This window comes from Accipiter gentilis, chromosome 27, assembly GCF_929443795.1.
Source record: "Accipiter gentilis chromosome 27, bAccGen1.1, whole genome shotgun sequence".
Lineage (NCBI taxonomy): Eukaryota > Metazoa > Chordata > Aves > Accipitriformes > Accipitridae > Astur > Astur gentilis.
In genome coordinates, this window is record NC_064906.1 from 11,766,838 (window position 1) to 11,787,126 (window position 20,289).

At 42.8% G+C, this 20,289-nt stretch overlaps 2 protein-coding genes across 2 annotated transcripts; one reads left to right on the forward strand and one right to left on the reverse strand.

Annotated features, from left to right (window-relative positions):
- Positions 1–2,908: 2,908 nt before the first annotated feature.
- ALG2 (ALG2 alpha-1,3/1,6-mannosyltransferase) lies at positions 2,909–5,487 on the reverse strand. The gene is made up of 2 exons (XM_049830477.1): positions 5,106–5,487; positions 2,909–4,654 (listed from the first exon to the last, which is right to left on the reverse strand). Exons 1-2 carry the CDS (start codon positions 5,430–5,432, stop codon positions 3,752–3,754), a joined length of 1,230 nt encoding a protein of 409 aa, XP_049686434.1. The 5' UTR covers positions 5,433–5,487; the 3' UTR covers positions 2,909–3,751.
- A 266-nt stretch (positions 5,488–5,753) lies between these two features.
- On the forward strand, positions 5,754–10,844 carry SEC61B (SEC61 translocon subunit beta). Its single transcript, XM_049830500.1, has 4 exons — positions 5,754–5,853; positions 5,960–6,057; positions 6,384–6,485; positions 10,511–10,844. The coding sequence occupies exons 1-4, from the start codon at positions 5,851–5,853 to the stop codon at positions 10,596–10,598; spliced, it is 291 nt and encodes a 96-aa protein (XP_049686457.1). The 5' UTR covers positions 5,754–5,850; the 3' UTR covers positions 10,599–10,844.
- Positions 10,845–20,289: the final 9,445 nt, after the last annotated feature.

The window sequence follows — 20,289 nt, forward strand, 5'->3', positions numbered from 1 at the left end:
GTTATCAAGCAGGCTGTGCAGCACATCATTTACAAAACGATGGAAGGTTGTCAGAGCATAGAAGAGACCAAATGGTATCATAGGGCCTGCATCTGGTTCAGAAAGCAGTTTTCCGCTCATTCCCTTCTAGTATGCAGGGAGTGCAGAGTTTTAGAATTTGCCAACTTCTTCTGAAGATTCATGACAGGGTTTTCCAGTATCATTGCTCCTATAACAGCACCTACTTGGAAGGGGCCTCACTTTCTATGGGCATAAGAAGCACACGCAGCTTCTGAGGAGCTGAAACAGGCATTGACAACAGCCTGCCTCACAGTCCTGCCCAGGGCTTGGCTGGCATTTTGTTGTGGAAGCAGATGGCTCTGGGCCATAGGGGCCATATTCTGGGAGAACCTGGCCCAAAGCAGGAGCCATGGCCCTATGTCTTTTTCTCTAGGCAGCTCACTCCCACCGAGAGGAATTATGACATCTGGGACAAGGAGCACCTGAAAATCAAAGCTGCCTCTGAGGAGTGGTAGCACATTCTTGAGGTAGCAGAAGAACCAACAGTGGTGCTGACCTACCACCAGAACCGGGAATGTAACTGAGGGATGAGTTGCTTCTCTCCCCACCTTGTCTGCCAGACTGCCCTCTCTCCGTACTTTGTTAACTGTCCATTTGTTACTAACTTTGATTTCCAACCCAAAAGTCTGTCAGCCACACCAGCTGCCTCACACATCCCTGCACCAAATGACTGTCAGAGCAGGCAGTTTGTTGTGCAACTGACAACACAGTTGCTATTTCTACCACAATAAAGCAATCCCCTTTTCTCCATCTCTGTTCTCATTCTTGGGATGAGGAGTGAGGTGGATGGTGCCTGTGTCCATGGGCTCCTCCTCTGAGGATAGTAAGGAAGGTGGAGCAAAACACAGCGGTGCTCCTCCAAGGGTCTCCATATGCTCTTCCTGGCAGAGCCAGGTGCTTCTCCAGTGATGGGCCAAGTCTGACAGGCTGCCCCAGGCCCTGGGGTAGGCCAGTCCTAGCCATGTCATCTTGAAGGCCACACACAGCCCTAAGACTTTAGAGGGCCATGAGGGCTCGCTCTTCACGCAAAGTTTCCGGTCAACTCCACAAAATGAATTGTGTAGTTAGTGGCTAACTACTTCCCCTGCTGGAGCTCCAGCAAGGCAGCCTCGGCCACTGCACAGCTGTGGTCCCCCCAAAATCAGTAACTCCAAATCAGTAACTCATCAGGTTTTGGAGTACAGGGCCATTGTCTTCTACGTGGTCATAAGCCAGTCTCAGGTTGCCCTGAGAGCTGGGAGATTATTACTGCTGAGCTTCTAATGTCCCTTGGGATACACAGCCCCTGGATAGGCTGTGAAGATTAGCCACATCTAACTAATAAATCCCGATACCGTTGCTCAGTTCCCACTGAATGGTTCTGGAAGATCATAGTACCATAGAATAATTTGGGATGGAAGGGACCTTTAAAGATCATCTAGTCGAACCCTCCTGCTGTGGGCAGGGACAACTTCCACTAGATCAGGTTGCTCAAGACGGGGAGCAAGAGATGTTGAAGCAGCCTGAAGTGCAGTGCCATGCCTCTACATGCTGACCATAGCTTCCTGCAGAATTTGAGGTTAACCTGCAGCTGATGGGGAGCCTGAAGGCCAAGCTCCATGACAGTCAGCTCAGGGCCTGAGATGACCAAAGCTACCTGTCAGGAAGCAGCAAGACTGGGGCTGCTCTGCAAGGCATGACAGTCAAAAGCTGAAAAAGATCACATAATAGGACAGCGATCTCGCCCACCAGGCCACAGTACCCAAGCAGGGCAGCCTGGTGACAGTTACAGATTCTGTTGACGGTCCCAGCAATCACCAGGTAAATGTGAGATGGCAGGTCAAGTCCAAGCGCAATCCACAAAATCCAACAGGAGCTGCAGGGCTAGGCGCGCACCGGCCAGCAACACAGCTCAGGAAAGGGCTGCAGGCCCAGGTTTGAGTGTAAACGGAGCTACCCTTGCAGCTATGCTGGCAAGTGTGCACTGGCATGTACCTTAGGCTCCAGGTTAACTCCAGTGTGACCTGAGGAGGAGAATGTAACATAAACTAAGCAACCACAGGAATTGGCTCCAACCATCTTGCACCTTCTAACTGGAGCTTAAAACCCAGGCCAAACCCCTCTTGAAGGCGTTAATGTCAATGACCACATATTATTTTCACACTCTCCTTCCAGTCCCTTCTGTCACTCGTTGCTACCCCTGTCCTGAAAAAGTTGCACAAAGATTTAGGAAAACTTTTAAGGGGTGGGGAAGGAGCACAAATGCAGGAACAGGCAAGAGAGATGATAGATTCAGGCTTGCCAGTTCATCTGACATGAACAGAAATGTTGGAAAAAGGGACTGTGAGACCACCTGCTCCCAATCCGTAACAAATAAGCATTATAGCATCCCAGCCTCCTGATTAAAGACAACAGTTTGTTCATGGATTTTTGTTTGTTTTACTTTCAATAAAAGCTTTAGACTGGGTTGCAGTCCTAAGCAATAGAAAGACTGGGGTCTCTATTGTGAAGTACTAAATGTGAAAATGCCTGAAACTATCTTAAACACAATTTGCAGAATTCAGACTACAAAATATTTCGTAGATAAAAATGGATTTCAAAAAATGAGGAAATGGTATAGTTATGCAATCCATTTTCAGACTTAAAATTCAACTGTATGGATTGCGTGTGCTATTGGAAACCAAATGGAACAATGAACCAATAAAGATGCGCTAAAAAGAGAGGTAGGTAAAAAAAAAATAAATCAGACATACCTTGCCCAAAACCACATATTACACTCAAAAAATAAGTCAAATTACTGTCACATGTGCAGTCACCATATTAGGAGAAACATATCCCCCAGCTAATGAAAAGTTACCACTAAAACAAGCAAAATAAAATGTCTTTATTGCCTGCTCCAGATTAACACATTTTTTTAAAAGTGTGCTGTCATTTAGAATGAAATGTTAAGTGAAAGGGATATCATTTAAGTCTCTACAAACCAGAAACTCTCAAAGTGAAATTACATCCTTATGCACTGCAGCTATCTGCATAGACATAGAACTTCATCACTAATGTTTTTGCCTGAGGTAGTCTGGTGTCCTTGGTTTTATTCTAGTCTCAGCTACCTCCTGCTCACACACACATGTACACTTGCTTATGACACCCAATATGACAACATAACGCAATTTAAGAAGTAGTGTAAAAGGTCAATCATTTTAAAACTATACCATTTATATCCCTAATGGTGTTGGTTCTTTTAAACATGCGGTTGGTTGGACTGTGCAATTCTCTCTATACTTCAGCTGAGATAGCTCTTTCACTTAAGTTACTGATGGACATTTGAAACACCTAATAAATAAAGCTGCGCTTGTCTTATCTGTACAAATCCACATTTTGTAAACTGAAATCAGTCATATCGTACAGTATTAAAGTAAAATGTGCAATGAATCCCTAGTAAGTTACTGCCATTTAACTATACATTTTTCCAAGGCACAGTACACAAAAGAACTCCTACAATGGCAGATCAGCCTACCACATGAAAATGTTAAACTTCTAATAAGACAGTGGGACATGTTTTGCTCGTTCTTTGTATCAAGCAACATAAGGCAGCACAAGAAGCACAACAAGGAACTTCAGATGTCCCAGGTTCTTCATCATAGTCACAATGAATACTGGTCTCCCATACAAATTAGAGATACAAAGCTGTAAAATATAATATGGGAATATAATTTTATTGTATTAATCTGCATATGTATTGGTACAGCTGTTCTGTGAATGCTTCTGAGGAAAAATTTTCCATAACTCTGGCTCTCCCAGCTGCTCCCATTGTGTCCTTTAAGAGAGGATCTCTCACAATTTTTTCCATGGCCTCAGAGAATTGGGTTGGCAGAGGATCACACAAAAATCCTGTAACATTATGCAAGATTGATTCTAAAGGACCGCCTGAATTAACTGCTATAACTGGACATCTCATATACATTGCCTCCAGAGGAACAATGCCAAAATGTTCATTGCTTGGCGTATAAAGCACACATACAGAGTTACTAAAAAGTGAGATCTTCTGCTCATCTGAGAACGATCTCAGAAAAGTGACGTGGTCATTAACACTAAGCTTGGCTGCAAGTCTTCTCAGCTCTTCATAGTGCTCCACGTTCTCCAGGACTCTTTTATCATAACCACCTGCCATAACCAGGTGAACTTCATCCCACTCATGAGAATCAAGCCTTCCTCGAAGCTCACACAAAGCTTCGAGTGCCAACACTAGATTCTTTTTTCTCTCATACCTATTAATGGAAAGAAACAAGAACTTTTTCTTTTTTGGTATCAGGTCAGCTATATCCGCAGGAACTACTGTTTCAAAGCTACTGATGTTGAGCGACGGGTAGAGGACGTCTGGGTTTATGTGAGATAAAGACTTAAACGTGTCCTTGAACACACTGGCGGTGTACTTGCTGTTCACAACAATACAGTCTGCCATGCCAGTCGTGTACTCTTCCAGCCAGTCCAGAGGTAATCTGTAGATGCGCTTTAGGAGAGACTCTCTCTTCGTCAGAAGCTGATCAGGAAAGTGACAGTAGAACAAAACCTTCTTACGGGTTCTGGCCAGTCTAAGTACGGGAATGCAAGCAGACACCTAGGGCAACCAGGAGAGACAGGACAAGAGGAGACGTTTATTATTTGTGTTTAGTGTCGCTGGCCCATACACGTGATTTCAAAGCCATGCCCTTCGAGTCAGTCCTTTGCAAGCCAAATGCCTTCTCCCTCTCCCCTCCTCAAGCGCACCAAGCTGCACTCCCCCGTCCAGGACCTCTTGCTGCGGCTCTAGATTTCCTCCCTCACCTCGGCCTGCCAGGCCGCCAAGACCCCCCCACCCCTACCCCTCACCCCCCCCCCCCCCCCCCGACCCCACCAAGCCCTGGGAGCTCCCCACGCACCTCCTCCCGCCAAGACCCACCACCCTGCGAGGGAAGCCCAAGCAGCGGCCGCTTCCTCTCCCTCCCCGCCCGGCCAGTAACCCCCTCCCCACCAAATGGCGGCCGCCCCCTCCCCACCAAATGGCGTCCACCCCCGCCCGGGCCCCGCACCTGGTCGCAGACGAAGGCGTCCACCGGCTCGCCGCTGAGCAGCAGGACGTACAGCGCCACGAAAACCATGCGCAGAGCGGCGCACAGCGCCTGTCCCCGGCCCCACAGACTACGGGGCAACCACCCGCCGGCCCGCCGCACCGACAGGCCCCGCGTCTCCGCGAAGCAGCGCCCGGCGTCGTAGTGCGCCGTCCAGATCTGCACCCGGCAGCCCCGCGCCCGCAGCGCCAGAGCCGCGTCCACCACCAGCCGCTCCGCCCCGCCCAGCCCCAGGTCCGGGTGCAGGAACAGGACGGACGGCCCTTCCCCGGCCGCCTCCGCCGCCATGGCTGCCGCGGGGCTGGACCGGGGGCCCGGCCGCCACGTACCGGGCAGCGGCGCGCATGCGCAGTCCTACGGCCACCGCGGGACACGTCAGCCTTCCTTCCGGGCCTTCCCTCCCGCCGGGCGGCCCGGGCGCTGCCCGGCGCCTCGTCCTACGTCTTCCCTGCTCGGCCGCCCAGGTCCGGCCGCCGGTGAGGAAGCGAGAGCGGCCGAGGCGTCGGGCGAAGTCGGGTCGCTCGGATAAGCGGCCGCTGAGGGAGGGTGGGGAAGGGAAAAGAAGCCGTGCTGCTCAGGCAGTATCCCGGACAGCCGGTAGGGCCCCCGGGAGGCGCGGCGCGGGGGCGGGGCCTGCTGCGGGCAGGGACGTGGCCGGAGCGTGTGTGGAGCCGTGAGGACCCCCCGAGCCACCGTTGCCGCCGCCATGGTGAGGTTCTGCCCGGGGTGGGGGGGGGTGGCGGCTGGGGCGTCCTCTCTCCCCCGGCTGTGTCCGCCGGCCCTCACCCGCCCCCGGTTCTCTCCTCTCTCCGCAGCCCGGGCCTAACCCCAGCGCCACGAGCGTCGGTTCCTCCGGCCGCTCCCCCAGCAAGGCCGTGGCTCCCCGCGCGGCGGGCTCCACCGTCCGGCAGAGGTAGGTGCCCGCGGCGGCTCCGGAGGGCGTGAGGGCAACCCTTTCCCTTCCCTGTGCTTTCTGTTTGGGGGGGGAAGGGGGTGGTGCAAAGGGGGGGGCTGAGCTGTGCGCTTCCCCGGGGGGTGCGGGCAGGGCTGCTGGGGGTCGAATTCGGCGGTCCTCGGCGGTCCTGGCTGTCGCCCCAGGCGGTGCTGCCCCCAGCCATCGTGTCCTCTGCTTGCCTGGCTGCGCAGGCTGATGCAGGAGTCTCTTGGGGTGCTTCGTGTTAGAAGCTGGCAGGCTGCTAACGTGTTTTGGGTCTTGTTTCGTTCTGTTTCCCCCTCAAGGAAGAATGCCAGCTGCGGGACAAGAAGCGCGGGCCGTGCCACTTCCACGGGTACTGGTGGGATGTGGCGATTCTACACTGAGGACTCCCCAGGGCTCAAAGTGTAAGTTGGATGTATGGGTGGTGGCAGCTATGAGAACTATATATTTCACCTGCTTATGTAATGTTCCAGTCTGTGGATTGAGAGATCAATGTTCTAGTCTGCACTGGAAAACATGCTGGGTTGGTGGGTGCTTAGACAAAACTGGGAGAAAATATTTTATTTAGTCTGTAAAGCTGGAGAGGTAGTTTATAGAGTTATAGTGGCTTTAAAAAGGTAGGTACAAGTTATATTTTGTAGTTGCCTAGGCTTACCTTAAGTGGTCTTTGAAAACTTCAAGCAATCCCTTTGAAGTTGGGAAAAATTACTTATCACAGTGAATTTAGGCATCCTTGAGCCTGTTTTTGTTCCCTTTTAATTAACCTTTGTTTTTTCTTTGTTAATAGATACGTTGTGGTCCTGCACGCCCCCTTGAAAACATAACGTAACTAATAAGCCACATACTTGCAGAATCTCTGAAGATAAATTATTTTACCTAAACTTGCAAAGCAGATAGCATTCCGATACCTTGTATATCCCTGTTTTTACAAGGCGAATGTTCAAAGATTATGGTCAAATATCTGGTTGTAGTGTCCCTTAAGCTGTAAAGAGAGCCTAAGTTTTTACTTTTTGGCCAGTTTGAGTCATTCAGATCAGTTTTCCAGACAAGCTTTGCAGCCTAATACTTGGCTGACAAAGGTGGAAGGTGTATTTCAGGTGATAGGTGCATGCCAAGTCACACCTTGAATGGGAGTTTGTGCTTCTTGTAGAGTTACACATGGCCTCTTGTTCTTATGGGGTTGAAGAGACTCAAGATGCTCAAGGATGACCCTATGGCTTCTTTTTTCTAGAATCCATTACTATTTTATTTTGGAGCCCTTTAAGAGGGTTGCTGCTGGCTGCATGTACAGAATATTTGGGGAAGAGCTGGTGATCGTCTAGTTAGTGATTGTTCCATGAGTAATCCTTCCTCTGAAGTTGTCTTACGTGTTTTCATTTTCATACGTGCTTGACACTTTAAAAATCAAAAACTGTACAGCAAACCATCAAAGTAGTTGTGTTCTACCACTACAGGTCTTGCTTTCTCCATTCTGAATCCAGAGAGGAGACAAGGCAGGGTAAAGAAAAGGACAGTGAGCAACAATAGTGTTCTAAAGCAAATCTATGCAGATAGGCAAGGCAGCTATTTTCTGTGTTGTTTGGTCTACTAAAGCTCAATTAAAAAAAAAAAAAAAGAATAAAACCAAACTGAGAAAAAACAAAAGTTCTACCGTTAGGTAGATTTTATTTTTTTTCAGTAGATTTGTAATACAAGCTGTCAAAGCCGCTTTAGCAATTTCAGTAAGTTTCCTTTTAAATCCTTTGGTTTCACTTTGATGCTGAATGGCCGCTCAGTTCTGATCTTCAATACTAGCAGGTCAGCAGGTAGATTTTCCCTTCTATTTATGTTGTAACACAGTGGTTCCCAGTTTTAAGGTTTGGAATACTGGGAGTGGTTTTTTTGCAAGCTGCCGTGGGTAGCTGTATGGTCTGGCTTTTTTTTCATAGAAGAAACAAATCTGTGAAAATGAGTTGGTTTTACAAATCAACTGCACACTAGAAGTAACGTTTTCTGAACCATGGCTTGGGAGCAACTTTCTTGCTTACAGCTTTCTGTGTATTTTTCCAAGCATGTTTTTTTCCATAGCAGCCAATTGTTATGAGCTCTGTCCTATTCAGTAGGCTTAAAAATGAAGAGGGGTTATAGAGGGGTACGGTGGCCTCCTTAAAGTGTTTCAGCCAAAGTTGTTTTTAAAAATGGTTGTGATCACTACTACATAAAGCAGTGTAAAAGCTTAGCCTGGTGGGTTGGGGTTTTTGTGTGTGTTCTCTCATGTTGTTTAAAATATGAGCTCTTAAAATTACTATGAAAAATACATAAAACCATTAGAGAACAGGTTATTTCATGCTAGCGATGATCAGGAGAATTCCACTCTAGACCAGAAGTTTTATATTTTATATTATACATAATTATATCTCTGATGCTTCAGGTATTTAGTATCTGTGCTCAATATCAGAAATAATAAATATTTTGAATAAGCAAGTTTGGTTTGCCTCAGAGAAGTACATTTATCTGTGGTACAGGATGCTACAAAATATATATGTCTTTAAAAACAATATTAGAAAAGGAATCTGTGGGGGAAAGAGTTGAGAGTGGGATGTGGTATTTTTCTCCTTAAAACTCAGATCAAGCATTGCATACTTCGAAAAGAAGACTAAACCCAAACTTGTTGCTCTTTCTGTGGTACTTGGTACCTGTGGTTCCTGTATCTTGTCTTGAGCTTTCTTGCTTAAAGAGCTATGGGTGGTGTTTCCTGTAGAGCTGTGATAGAGAATCAAATTGGGCTTGTGGTGTAATAGGCAGCCTTATGAAAGACATTCTGAGAACACACAGTACCAAATCTTTAGAGGTGCCTGAATCTTTTTTTTTAATTACTATTTATTTAAACTGTGTGGTGGGCTGGGAAGATTCAGGTGTATGGAGGAGAATTGCAGGGTTTCAGCAGGTTGTCTTTGGGACTGGAGGAAATTAGATACATGTTAGTATTGGAAAGTTGATTATTCTGTAGGGGGATCAATGCCATCTGCATGTTTAAAAAAACCTCCAAACAATCCACCCTTTTTATTTTCATGTTGCTCTGTTCTGGTTAGTGGTGCTCCTCTATTCCTCTGTGCCCTTCAGCAGAGTAGCTCACATATTACTACTACTAAAGGCTCAAATGAATTAAATAGTAATTCAGATACAGTGCAAGGACTTTGTGCACCTGATATCATTACGTTTTATATTATGTAGGACATAAGCTTCAAATATGTATAAAACACTGGGGGTTGAGAGGTACATTCTGTTGCTTAGTGAAAGATAGCCCTTGATAGGGTTGCTTACATAGTTTCTGTGTGTGTGGAGTTTTTTTATTTTGCATGTTTTGTCAATGATTTATTTGCTAAATGCTTTATGTCTGTGTTTAGGGTTCTCCATACCCAAATAAGTCTGTTGGATAATAATTGAGTTTTAAAACTCAATGTAAGATTACAGTTAATGAACATTTGAATTACACGGACTATGATCTCCTAGAAAAATATGTTAGTAAATTGTTTCAATCAATTTTCAGTTTCTTTTTTGCTTTGTATTCAAGTAACGTTTACCTGCTTACAAACAGTAACCTGGAGGGAAATCCAGGCTGGATAACAGAATTCATGGTGTTTCTACCAACAGCAAGTTGAAAATCAGAAACAAGATTGTATGAAGTGAGTGGTATGACACAGTGTTGAGTGTGTGTAGTTGTGTAATAGGGCGCGTAATTGTTGTGTCTCAGAACAGCGTGAAACAGCTGATTTAGTCTCTCAACATGCACCCTAAGATTAAACTGTTTTTTTAAAAAACATCACTATACCATTTCTAGACAATGTATAAAAGTGGGAAGGAAAAAAGTTAAGAAATTTGTTAATATATACTTTTTAGGTAGTGATTTAATCGTAGAGTTAACTGTCATTCTGTGTATCTCTTTCAAGAAAACAGAAGTTCCCATCTCTCATCCACTGCTGCCATTATTTTCAAATGAAATAAAACCTCTTAAAAAACAGCTAATGTGAATTTTATGCCAAAATTTCACTAGCCGCTAGAGGACTCTGTTGGTTTTTGTATCTGACTACATCTCTGTTTAGGTGGCTATCTGAGTAGTAAATACAGATGATAATTTTCTCGAGATTGTTTTCATAATAATTACTTTTTAAATAAGTTAGGGTTTTTGTTATCATATTTTGCTTTATAGTCATGTAACATTGAGGGTGTGTAAAACTGTACCTTTAAAAACATAGGGGCAGCAGCAGTTTTTGATAGAGATGGCTATCTCATTTCTGTGTACTTCAAGGTGTTTCTGTGAGAATGGAGTAAGAGTTTTCTAGTAAAATTGCTTATGAATCGATGAGTTCGCTTGGCTGATAATGACCAGCCTTTGGACAAAGCAGACTTTTTTTTTATGTTAATGCCTTTTTTTTTTCTTTATTTTTAGTGGGCCTGTTCCAGTTTTGGTCATGAGTCTTCTTTTTATTGCTTCTGTGTTTATGCTACACATCTGGGGTAAATACACTCGTTCATAGACTCAGCTGCCAACTTAAAGCATACATCTTGGACCAAAAATATGGTGGATCCTGGTCATTCTTGGAGAGAGACTGGGGAAGCTTCCTATCACCTGTTGAAGTTCTGTCAACTTTGGCTCTAATAACGAATGAGTTTCTCAGTTCGCTATTTGGGTAGGTTTAAAGTCTGTCATGGGTCATTTTGTATTTGTATCTGTACACTTAGAATACAGGTATTGCAATAAAAGTTGTATATGGAAATAGAAACAGTCTTAACTGTATTTTTTCCTCCTATTCCAATATACCACAACTGAAACTATACTTGTGGTTTTCATATATAACCATATTTCTGAGTCAGTGCCATTTGACAGTTCAAACCAGATTCTTCTATACTGTACCTTGCTATATAATTTTATACCAGAAGGTCTTTCCATGTGAATGGGAGAGGCAAAATCAGGTGCACAAACATGCGAAGGCAAGTTAAACTTTACTCAGTGCTGCACTTGAGGAACAACGTGAACTGGTACCTAACTGATTTTAAAGAGAATAATTGCATGGCTGTCAAAGACATGTTTCTTCTGCAGGTCCAGACTCTTTCAAGGAGACTTAGGGAGGAAAATGGAACGGGAGGACTGGAAAAGCAATGGCTGCATTTTAAATAACAGGACATGCAAACAGCCTGAGATACATCTAAGTGACTCTTCAGATAATCAGTCCAGTTTCTTTCTGGGTGTTGTTCTTTATTTTCCTTTTGAAAGGTCAGGCAGCTCATCGTTCTCTTTTTAAAGGTACATACATATTGGTACACTAGTGTTTCAGTTGTTTCTTACTGCTGATATGGTCTTGAGATTCAGATAACCAAATCAGGCCTTTCCATACAGTTGGATAGAATTATTTTAGCCTGTTGTTCATGTTACAATTCCTGTTTGATTATCAGCTTGTAATGGGAAAACAATATTCTTGGTTATGCAGCCAAGTGTTGGCTGCTGACATGTTGTAGAAGCAGCCTCTCTTCCTTTAAAGTAATTCTTAAAGTAGCATTACTTCTGAAAAGAAGAAACTGTTCAGAACAGAAACAAGAATAAGGAATGTGGTATCAGGGCTATGAAGATAATTGCTTTGAGCTGTGCTTATGCCATAATACCTAGTGTAAATGTAGAGGGAAAGATAGAAGCTTGAAGCAGAAACTAAAAATTGTCTTACCAAAAGTAATGGTAGGAGGGTTGTTTTCAGAGGATTGAAAGTTGAGGAACAGGGAATTCTGGTGACTCAAAGGCAGTGGGGTAGCAGGATACACTAAAGCGGTAGAAACTGAGCCAAATAAATCATGTATCAAAGGGAAAATGATCCAGAAATCACTTGCAGCTATGTATATGGGAGGGAAGTAAAAACACAAGGGAAAATGAAACAAATGGGGATTAGCTCATCACTTCAAAAGGCAGAACTAAGGATCTATTTAAATGCTGTGCCTAGCAAGAAATGAAAGTCTACAGTCAGTGATTTTGTTTTAAGGCAAGAAAGAAAATACTAAGAAAAGACCAAATGCATGTCAGGTGTTCTACTGACCATGTGGACAGACTGTGCTGCTGACTTAATTTGTGGTACTCAAAGGGAAAGGAATAGTGGATAACAGTAATACCTATTTAGGTAAACTTTATTTACTCTTTATGTTTTCTAAAACAGGGGGAAAGAATTTTCTTTTAAACGCTTCTGGTCCCTAAAAGCTGTTTTGCCACATCAAATAATTCCATTTAAATCCTCCCATGTTTTTGCTTGTCTGGTATCTTGCTGCTTCTAAAGACCAAATCAGCTACGAACTCAGAAAAAGAAGAGGGGCGGAGGGAAAGCTTACTGCTGTACAGCCTACATTTAATTCAACTGAGTATAAAAATGTTGACTGTTTTGACAGTGCTGTCCTTGATTAAATATTTTGTTTTCTAGAATGGCCTGTATTGTAGATTTTTACATATACTGTCAAAGAGTTTAATGTCTATAATTTTGCACAAATTACTTGCCACTCCTTCTTGGCTTTATATTTTGGAAGTGTGAGCTTTCCTATGGTTTAAAAAATCTTGCTGCTTTAATTCATGAAAGAAGTGATACTTCAGTTGCATGCAGCTAGCTGAAATATCCATAGCTTTGTTTTGATGTTCCTTGTACATTATAAAAAGACAGATTTCTCTATCTAGCACTTTTATGCTAATCATTAAAATGATCACAAATTGAAAACATATGATATTCACACTTATTTTTAGCATTCATGTACATGAGCTGTAGTGGATTCTTGCAGTCGGTGTTTATCAAAACTTCAGCTCCGCAGGTACAGGTAAAGAAATGCAGGTTGCAAAGACTTAGTGGAAGTTGGCTAATAATGAATGTGAAATTCTGTTTCACCTGGGTGAATAAATTATGGTCATGCTGATAAACAGTAGCTAATCTGTAATACAAAAAACTAGTCTTTCAGTAATAAGTGGAAAAGAAGAAAGGATGGTCATTTGCAAAGCTTCATGTCAGACAGCTAGGAATTAGAAAGACTTTGGCTTTTTATGCTTGGCTGAGCTGACTTAGAAGTGGTAAGTATCTTTATAGTTTACTTGAGTGCTACAGAAGGCTCTAGGTCCACAAAGATCTTTACTTGCTCTCCTTAACAATAAAGGTTCAGGAAATCTGGAAGAACTTACATTTCCATACAAGATGCGATAATGTACTAGAGTGTTTTATTCTTGTCTTAAAAAAAACCAAAAAACGTTTGCAACCTCAGGCTCAAGTGAAGAAGGGGTTTTATAAGGAAATGGTCCTGTTGTACATGAGTATGTCTATGTCATTTAGGCTTTCCCTCTCTCCCCCAGCAATAGATTTGAGTGTGTGAGCCAACTTCAGACTGACTTAACCGGAATAGAAGCTGAAAGATGCTGTTCTTGAGGGAATAGGTAGCTGGTGGAGGAGACGACTGTGGAAGTTCTCTCTGAGCAAGAGACTGTCACTTTTAACTTGTTACCGAGGGAGAATAGGGGGAGAGCTAAACTTCTTAAATGCCTTTATGATAGGAAAAGCTTTAATCTTTGCTGTTGCACCTTCTTGTACACTGAAGTCAATCACCCACAAGCTATGGATCTGTAGGGATGGGGGGGCTTCACTAGTGCTGATGTTTCAGAGCTACGTTTTACTTCTGCTGTCTGTGTATAAGCCAGGTCTACTGCACAAAACCAATCTGTTTGGTTTTTTTCCTTCTAGGCTTCACTGTTTACTGGTACCCAGTTGGTTACCGCCAGGCCAGCCTTTCTTGTAGTGTGCATATAGCATGTGAACTCCTCCCATCTTTTGTTATCATGTCACGATAAATACTGTGCCTCTGATAATCACTCATAATGTTTGTCATTCTTGAAGGGACCAAGGGGGAGGGCAGTTGTTCAACTGTCCCATACATACACAGCTCTTCTGCAGCAGAAGGGGTTTTTTTTTTTTTTGCTTTTATCACATCAGAGACTGAATTTACCCTCCAAGAAGAAACTGTCAGTTCCTCCCAATGTCTCATTTATCTCCAGCTGCTTCTTAAGCTCTCTGAGCCTATCAGACATAACATAAACTAGCATAAGCTCTCTTCAGTACTGTTCATAGTAAGTTATAATGCCTTAATTACAGGCATTTATGTATCTGTGAAGATCCACGCATGCACATATGTATGGTCGCTTTATCAGTTTAGCAATGCAGAAGGATGCGTCTCTGAAAATGTAAGATGGTATGCCCTTATTAGACTGCACCGTGACAGCAGTGCAAAGAAGCAAACAGAACAGCTTGTGTTCTCTTCCTCAGCTGTGTTAGCTAGAGATGAGTGGATGCTATACTGAGATCATGTGGTGAGAGCTAAATGATTTTATAAATATATTCATGGATTCTGTGAGGGGCTTGGTAGAAAAATTCATATAATTTTTTTTTTTGTCTGGAAAAAGAGATGCCTCTTGTTTCTTCAGAGGCTAACTTGCTATGTACTTCCAGCTTTGATAATAAGGCTGCATTGACATCGTCGTGTTAGCTGTTCATGTAAATGTGTTTCATAGAAGGCTATGTTTTGTAGAGTTGACATTGTTAGTAATATGTTAAGGGTATTAATGAGTCTTAATTTGGGATGCGAGCTATAAGAGGAGACTGTCTGCCTTTTGGCTTTTTTTTTTTTTATTGAGGGGAAAATTGTATAGCATTTGTGATTTCTGCTTTGATTTCAGAAGTTGGTGAAAAGAAAGGTAGGCAGAGCAAGAGCAGGTGTGACATTACAGAGTACATCTCATCCCCGACATATATTGTGACCTTCTCTTCTTCCTTCTATATTCTAGTTGTTTCTTCTTCTCTGGAGGCTGCCGATTATACTGAATTGTGCCATGTAGTAGGATAATGCTCTGATGCAGAGATGTGGCAGGTAATAACAACAGTGAACAGAACAGACGCATTTTACTTATGATAAAATCCAAGTTCAGATGTGGATCACCACAGATTTGACACCTTTATCTCACATTCGGCTGCAAGTTGCAAATAATTATCCTTGTGTCTTATTTTGAAGGATTTTTCTCATAGCTGCCTTCTAGAATAGTGTGTGTGATGTTTTGACCCACCAGAAATAGAGTTCTTTGAAGTTACAGTATCCTTTTGTAAAACAGAACTAAGCAAAACTTCATGCACTGCCTCCTCCAAAGAGCTGTTTGTCTTAATATTAACAAAGTGAAATTCTAGCTCATTTAGTATGGGGTTTTTTGGTTTTTTTTAGTTCAAGCATTTATCACTGAGTAAATATACTGACCTGTTTTCCTCCTCTGATACTACAGAGAGATATCAAATATATTTGCAAATGCTGCAGAGGTAAGACATTATCTCAGTGAAGTGCTTTCAAATTAAAATTAGAACTAAATTTATAGTCAGTATGCACCAGTTTCAGAGGGGCTGCATCCCCAACATCTATGAATTATCAACCAGCATTCTGTGAGACCTTCTTCCATGTGTGTTAGCTGCTGTTCTGAGTGTTTTTCTGGTAAGGTAGTGTGAAAAGAACCTAAAGCAATGTTGCCTTACGTTCCCAAGATTGGCTGATAAGTAATGTTACTCCTTTCTTACATAAAAGTACCATGCAGTTACAAGTATGGTATATGTTGTAATCAGTGGAGGAGAGCATATGTGTTCCTCGCCTCAGGAAGACATCTGTGAAGGAAAAAACATAACAGCATGATACAAACTGCTGAGAAGTTTGCAAAAGACCACACTATCCTAATTGAGTGTGAATCTGAACCCGATGCAGTTGTGGGGCTTGGTAGACCCAGCTTTCTAATTTTATTCCATTGTTGGCTTCATGCTCCATGCTGAAAAGCTTTTTTTTAATCATGTTTTATGGTGTGTGGGCATGTTTTACAAAACAAACAAACAAAAAATTTACGGAAGGCTGAAAACTCATGCATGGAGGAACTCACCGTGGTGGATAGTAGAATTAGAGCCTTTCTCTCCTCTGTTGCAGGTGGAATGAAATAATACTAATCTCCTAATGATATTACCTAATGATAGAATTGCCTTAATTGAATGAAAGAGTTTGTGGAGTGAGATTATCTCCCTGTCTCTGAGCAGAGAAAGAATCTCACAACACCTTTGGGAAGAAGAAAATGCTTTTGCTAGTTCTGCTTCCAAGAATATTTTCCACCTCTAAGCTGAAATTATTTCGAACCACTTTCTGCCCCGTGGCAAACTCAGGAACAGAAGGGCATCAGATAGGGCCTCTTATCTTGGACCACTGCATGAAGATTGACCACTTTGAGGGGAAAATTTTTCAGTAAAATGACTTCTTGCAGCAAACTTTGTATCTCGGTTGTTCAGGCTGTTGTGGCTGTGGCAGTGTAGCTTCTCTGAAAAAGCATCTATGTTCTGCAGAAAGCACAGAGGTCTTTCATTTGTCACGGTGTCCGAGCAAGGTAGTTCCCCTGCAGCTATTCCTTCCTGATGTTTAAGGAATGCCACTACTTCATCCAGTGATAGCCCTTTCTCCCCTCTTTTTCTGGCTTTTCTTGAGGATGGGTAACTTGACGAACTTTTCTCTGTGTGAACAACACAGAAATCTCAGCTCTAAGATGAGATTTAACTTTAGATGAGGTAACTTTAGATTTCCACAATGTGGCTGCTAATAGCTGTGCACCTTTTGTAGTCACTGGTGACAAACCTGCATTTCTAGGGCTTAGTTCTGCCAACCCGTTATGAGTGTCAGGGGAAAAGGTGCTGTGTAGCTGCCTTTTGCTCCAGGCAGCTGAAGAACTGTGGACAGCAACTCAGAGTAGTCAGAGCATTTGTCAACATTATAGGTGCCAGACTGAGGTGAAATCCAACCCTGCATCCCAGCTGCTGCTGACAGAGCCACTGATCTTTAACTTCATTTTGGTGATGAAATAATCTGAGAGTGTACAGTGGTGATGAAACCCCCAAAAATCTCATGAAGTCATATTTGGCAGGTCACAGTTGTCAACAAAGACTTTCCAAAGAGCAAAAAGTTTAGCAGCACCATGATCCTTGAAGAAAAAATAATTGGCAATTCAGGAAAGCACTTAAAAACCCCAATAAGTCGGTAAATGCTGCTGGAGCATGTTTGTTCCACATGGGTATTACTTTCATTTTAACTTGCTTCATGTTGGTTGTGCCAACACCGAGTTAGAGTCTATCTGCTAGTGCCTTGGCATCGCTAGGCAGCATTTTGTGCTATGTATGGCAACTGAGTCACCCCTGTGCAGTGGGAAAAAACCCAAACTGAATGGATGTAAGTTTTGACTAGTCTTGGTCTTGTATCAAAATAATTCTGTAACCAATGAGGAATAAAAAGAAAACCTCTTAGAGAAATGTTAGCAAACTGTTACTGTGTGTGTGATGGGCTTGACTGTCTCGTAGTGAAGCTAATGGGAAACCTGCTAAGCATCTGTGTGAGGAGGACGAAGCAGTTGTGGGTTTGTGTCAGAAAGGAAATTTAATGCTTTTACTGTTCATTTTCTAAGCTCGCTCTTTACTGTAAACCTGAAATGAATACCCAGGAGCTATACTGATGATTAAATTCAACTTGATTAGAAAAATAGACCCTCCTTGTACTTAAGGGAAGGAATGAGCTGTAAAACAATGTGCTTCCTCCAAAAGATTGCCTTTTTAATTTAATTTTATTTCATTTTATTTTTTTTCATACTTGGAGCATTATAGAGACTAGGAACAAGAATATATTTGGTTGAAGTTGCGCGCGCTGGGCAGATTGTGACAGAGTTTATGGTATATGCGGTCTTAATGCTATAACTCTGTCAAAGCTGTGTCCCTGACCAAATCGTGATTCTACACTTTTGAAATATGCCACAAGTGACTGATAGAAGGGTTCGTTCGCTTCAGAAGTTAGATGATACCTGTACCTGATGGCATCAGAAAGTTTTGAGAAATATGAGTGTGTTGGGAGTTTAAGATGTGAAATATTGGAGTATTTTTTGAATCTCTCACAGCCTTTCTTAGCATGTCGTGTGATGTTTTCAGTCTTTTTCTTCACAGACTAGTAAACAAGTACCATACCATAATGTTTGGGAATATATCTTTAGCTTGCCTATGGGGTGTCTTCTGCCCAAACACCAGAGGAAGGCGAGTAGAACGCAGGTCTCTGGGGGTGGCCATGCGTGGAAAGGGCAGGCAGTGCAGCTTTGGGTAGGTGTGCTGGCAACCCTGTGCGATGGAAGGAGGAGAAAGTCAAATGATAGAAGCAGAAATCACTGCTCCACCTCTTCCATACCCCATTGATAGCAGACATGTCGTTTGTATGCTTTTGTTGTCAGCAGACTTCTGTAAATGTAACCAGCATACCCCGAGGACAAATCCAAATAGTTCTGTTCTAGTAACTCAACACTGGTTTCTTCTGAACAAATGTACTAGCATTTTGGCTTTTTAGGTAGCTGGGTTAAAGTATGTGTACGTGTATTTGTCTGTAGGGCATGAGACTATTTGAGGAACTAGTCAATTCTGTACCTAGGAAATTCCTCTCACCTCCAGACACCCGCAGGAGGAGGAAATTGTGAATGCTGCCGATTTGTGCCTGCGCAGCACGTCAAAACCTGCCCTGTTAAGTCAGCTCAAGTACTGTCTTCAGTGAAGCTGGTGTTTCAGCGCTATGACCTCTTCTTTAGCTCGGTCTCTTGCAGCCCTTCTTTTGCAGTTCTTCCCTCAGGCCATGGAAGAACTGGGTTCCAGCCTAGTTTTATCCTTTGGAGCAGGGGATCTTGAGGCTCAAATGGAGTAACAGCCATAAGCTGTGGCGCATCCCACCAGATCTGGCTGCAGTGCAGTATGGCTCCCTCCCTCACCTCTGAGGTCTGCCAGCAAGGCAACAGAATAAGCTCTGCAGACCTCAAGAACTGTTTTGATGAAACCAGGCAGCCTTCGAAAGTGACTTGGCAGGAGAAGAAAGATGACAGTAGATGTTCCTTTCTGCTTTCTGAAGGTATGAGTAAAGAGACTGAAAGTTGTCTTTTTTTTTTTAACCTCCTCCCACCCCTTTCAACCTCTGGCATCTGCTTTTCTTCTGCATTAGGTATTAAGGCCTCTTTAGCCAGGCCTTTTCACTGGAAAACTAGAGAAATTATGAAATCACGAAGTGTTAAGGGAAAATGGAGCAGTTCTGTCCAAAAGGATGACTAGAAGATGTTTTCTTCCTTAAAAAAAGCTATTTAAATCAACAGCTAATTAACATCTCGATGAAGGATGTTTTCATGTTCAATAGCTTCAGCTTTTCATTATCTCTACTACATTCTCAATAAATAGCCGTGAAAAGATAGAAAGTAGCTTGCCACAACTTGCAATATATGGTAGATTGAAATAAAATAAGCCATATCTTACCCCAGACCATAATCACATACAAAAAAAAAAAGTATTCCTCCTAAACAACAAAGTTAGCATTTATGAGGATCTGATGCTATCACAAATTCATGATCTTTTCAAGAAGTAATCTGTGAATAAATATCATTAAATTTAATATTAAAATAAATATTAAAATATTAAAAATATTTTTAAATCTATATGCTTAACTTTCTATAATCTCAAACCAATTATTTTTTTAAAATTCTTAATTAAAAAAAATATTTTTGTTTTGGTCAAAATTTAAATGAAAAGTAGTTGCCAAATGTCAACATTTTCCATTAACTGGAAATTCAAATTGAAACCAGCACTTAACAGTAGCTAGCTATGACAATGTGAAATAATATTGAAAGTATAGGTATAGGTCATAACGAAATGTACTTTGGAAGGGACTCCTGGACTTCTTTGGTCCAGCTCCCTGCTAATAGCAGGGCAAGCATCAAAGCTCAACCATGTTGCTGAGGGCCTTGTCCAATTGCATTTTGAAAATCTCCAAGGAGGGAGATTTCAGAGTTTCTCTGGGTACCTGCCCCTATGCTTAGCCACTCTCTGGTGAAGATTTTTTTTCTTATATCCGATTAGAAGTTCCTTTGTTTGACCTTGCAGTGGTTGCCTCTCATCCTTTTGCTGTGCATTGCTGAGAGCACTCTGGCTCCATCTGCTCTCTAACCTTAGGTAGGTGAGGACAGCAGCTAGCATTTCCCCCTTAGTCCTCTTGAGCTAAACAAACTGGTTGCCTCTGTCCTTGTACGTCATGTGCTGCAGCCCCCAAACATCTAAGTGGCCCTCTCCTAGATTCTCCATTGTTTCTTTTGTACTG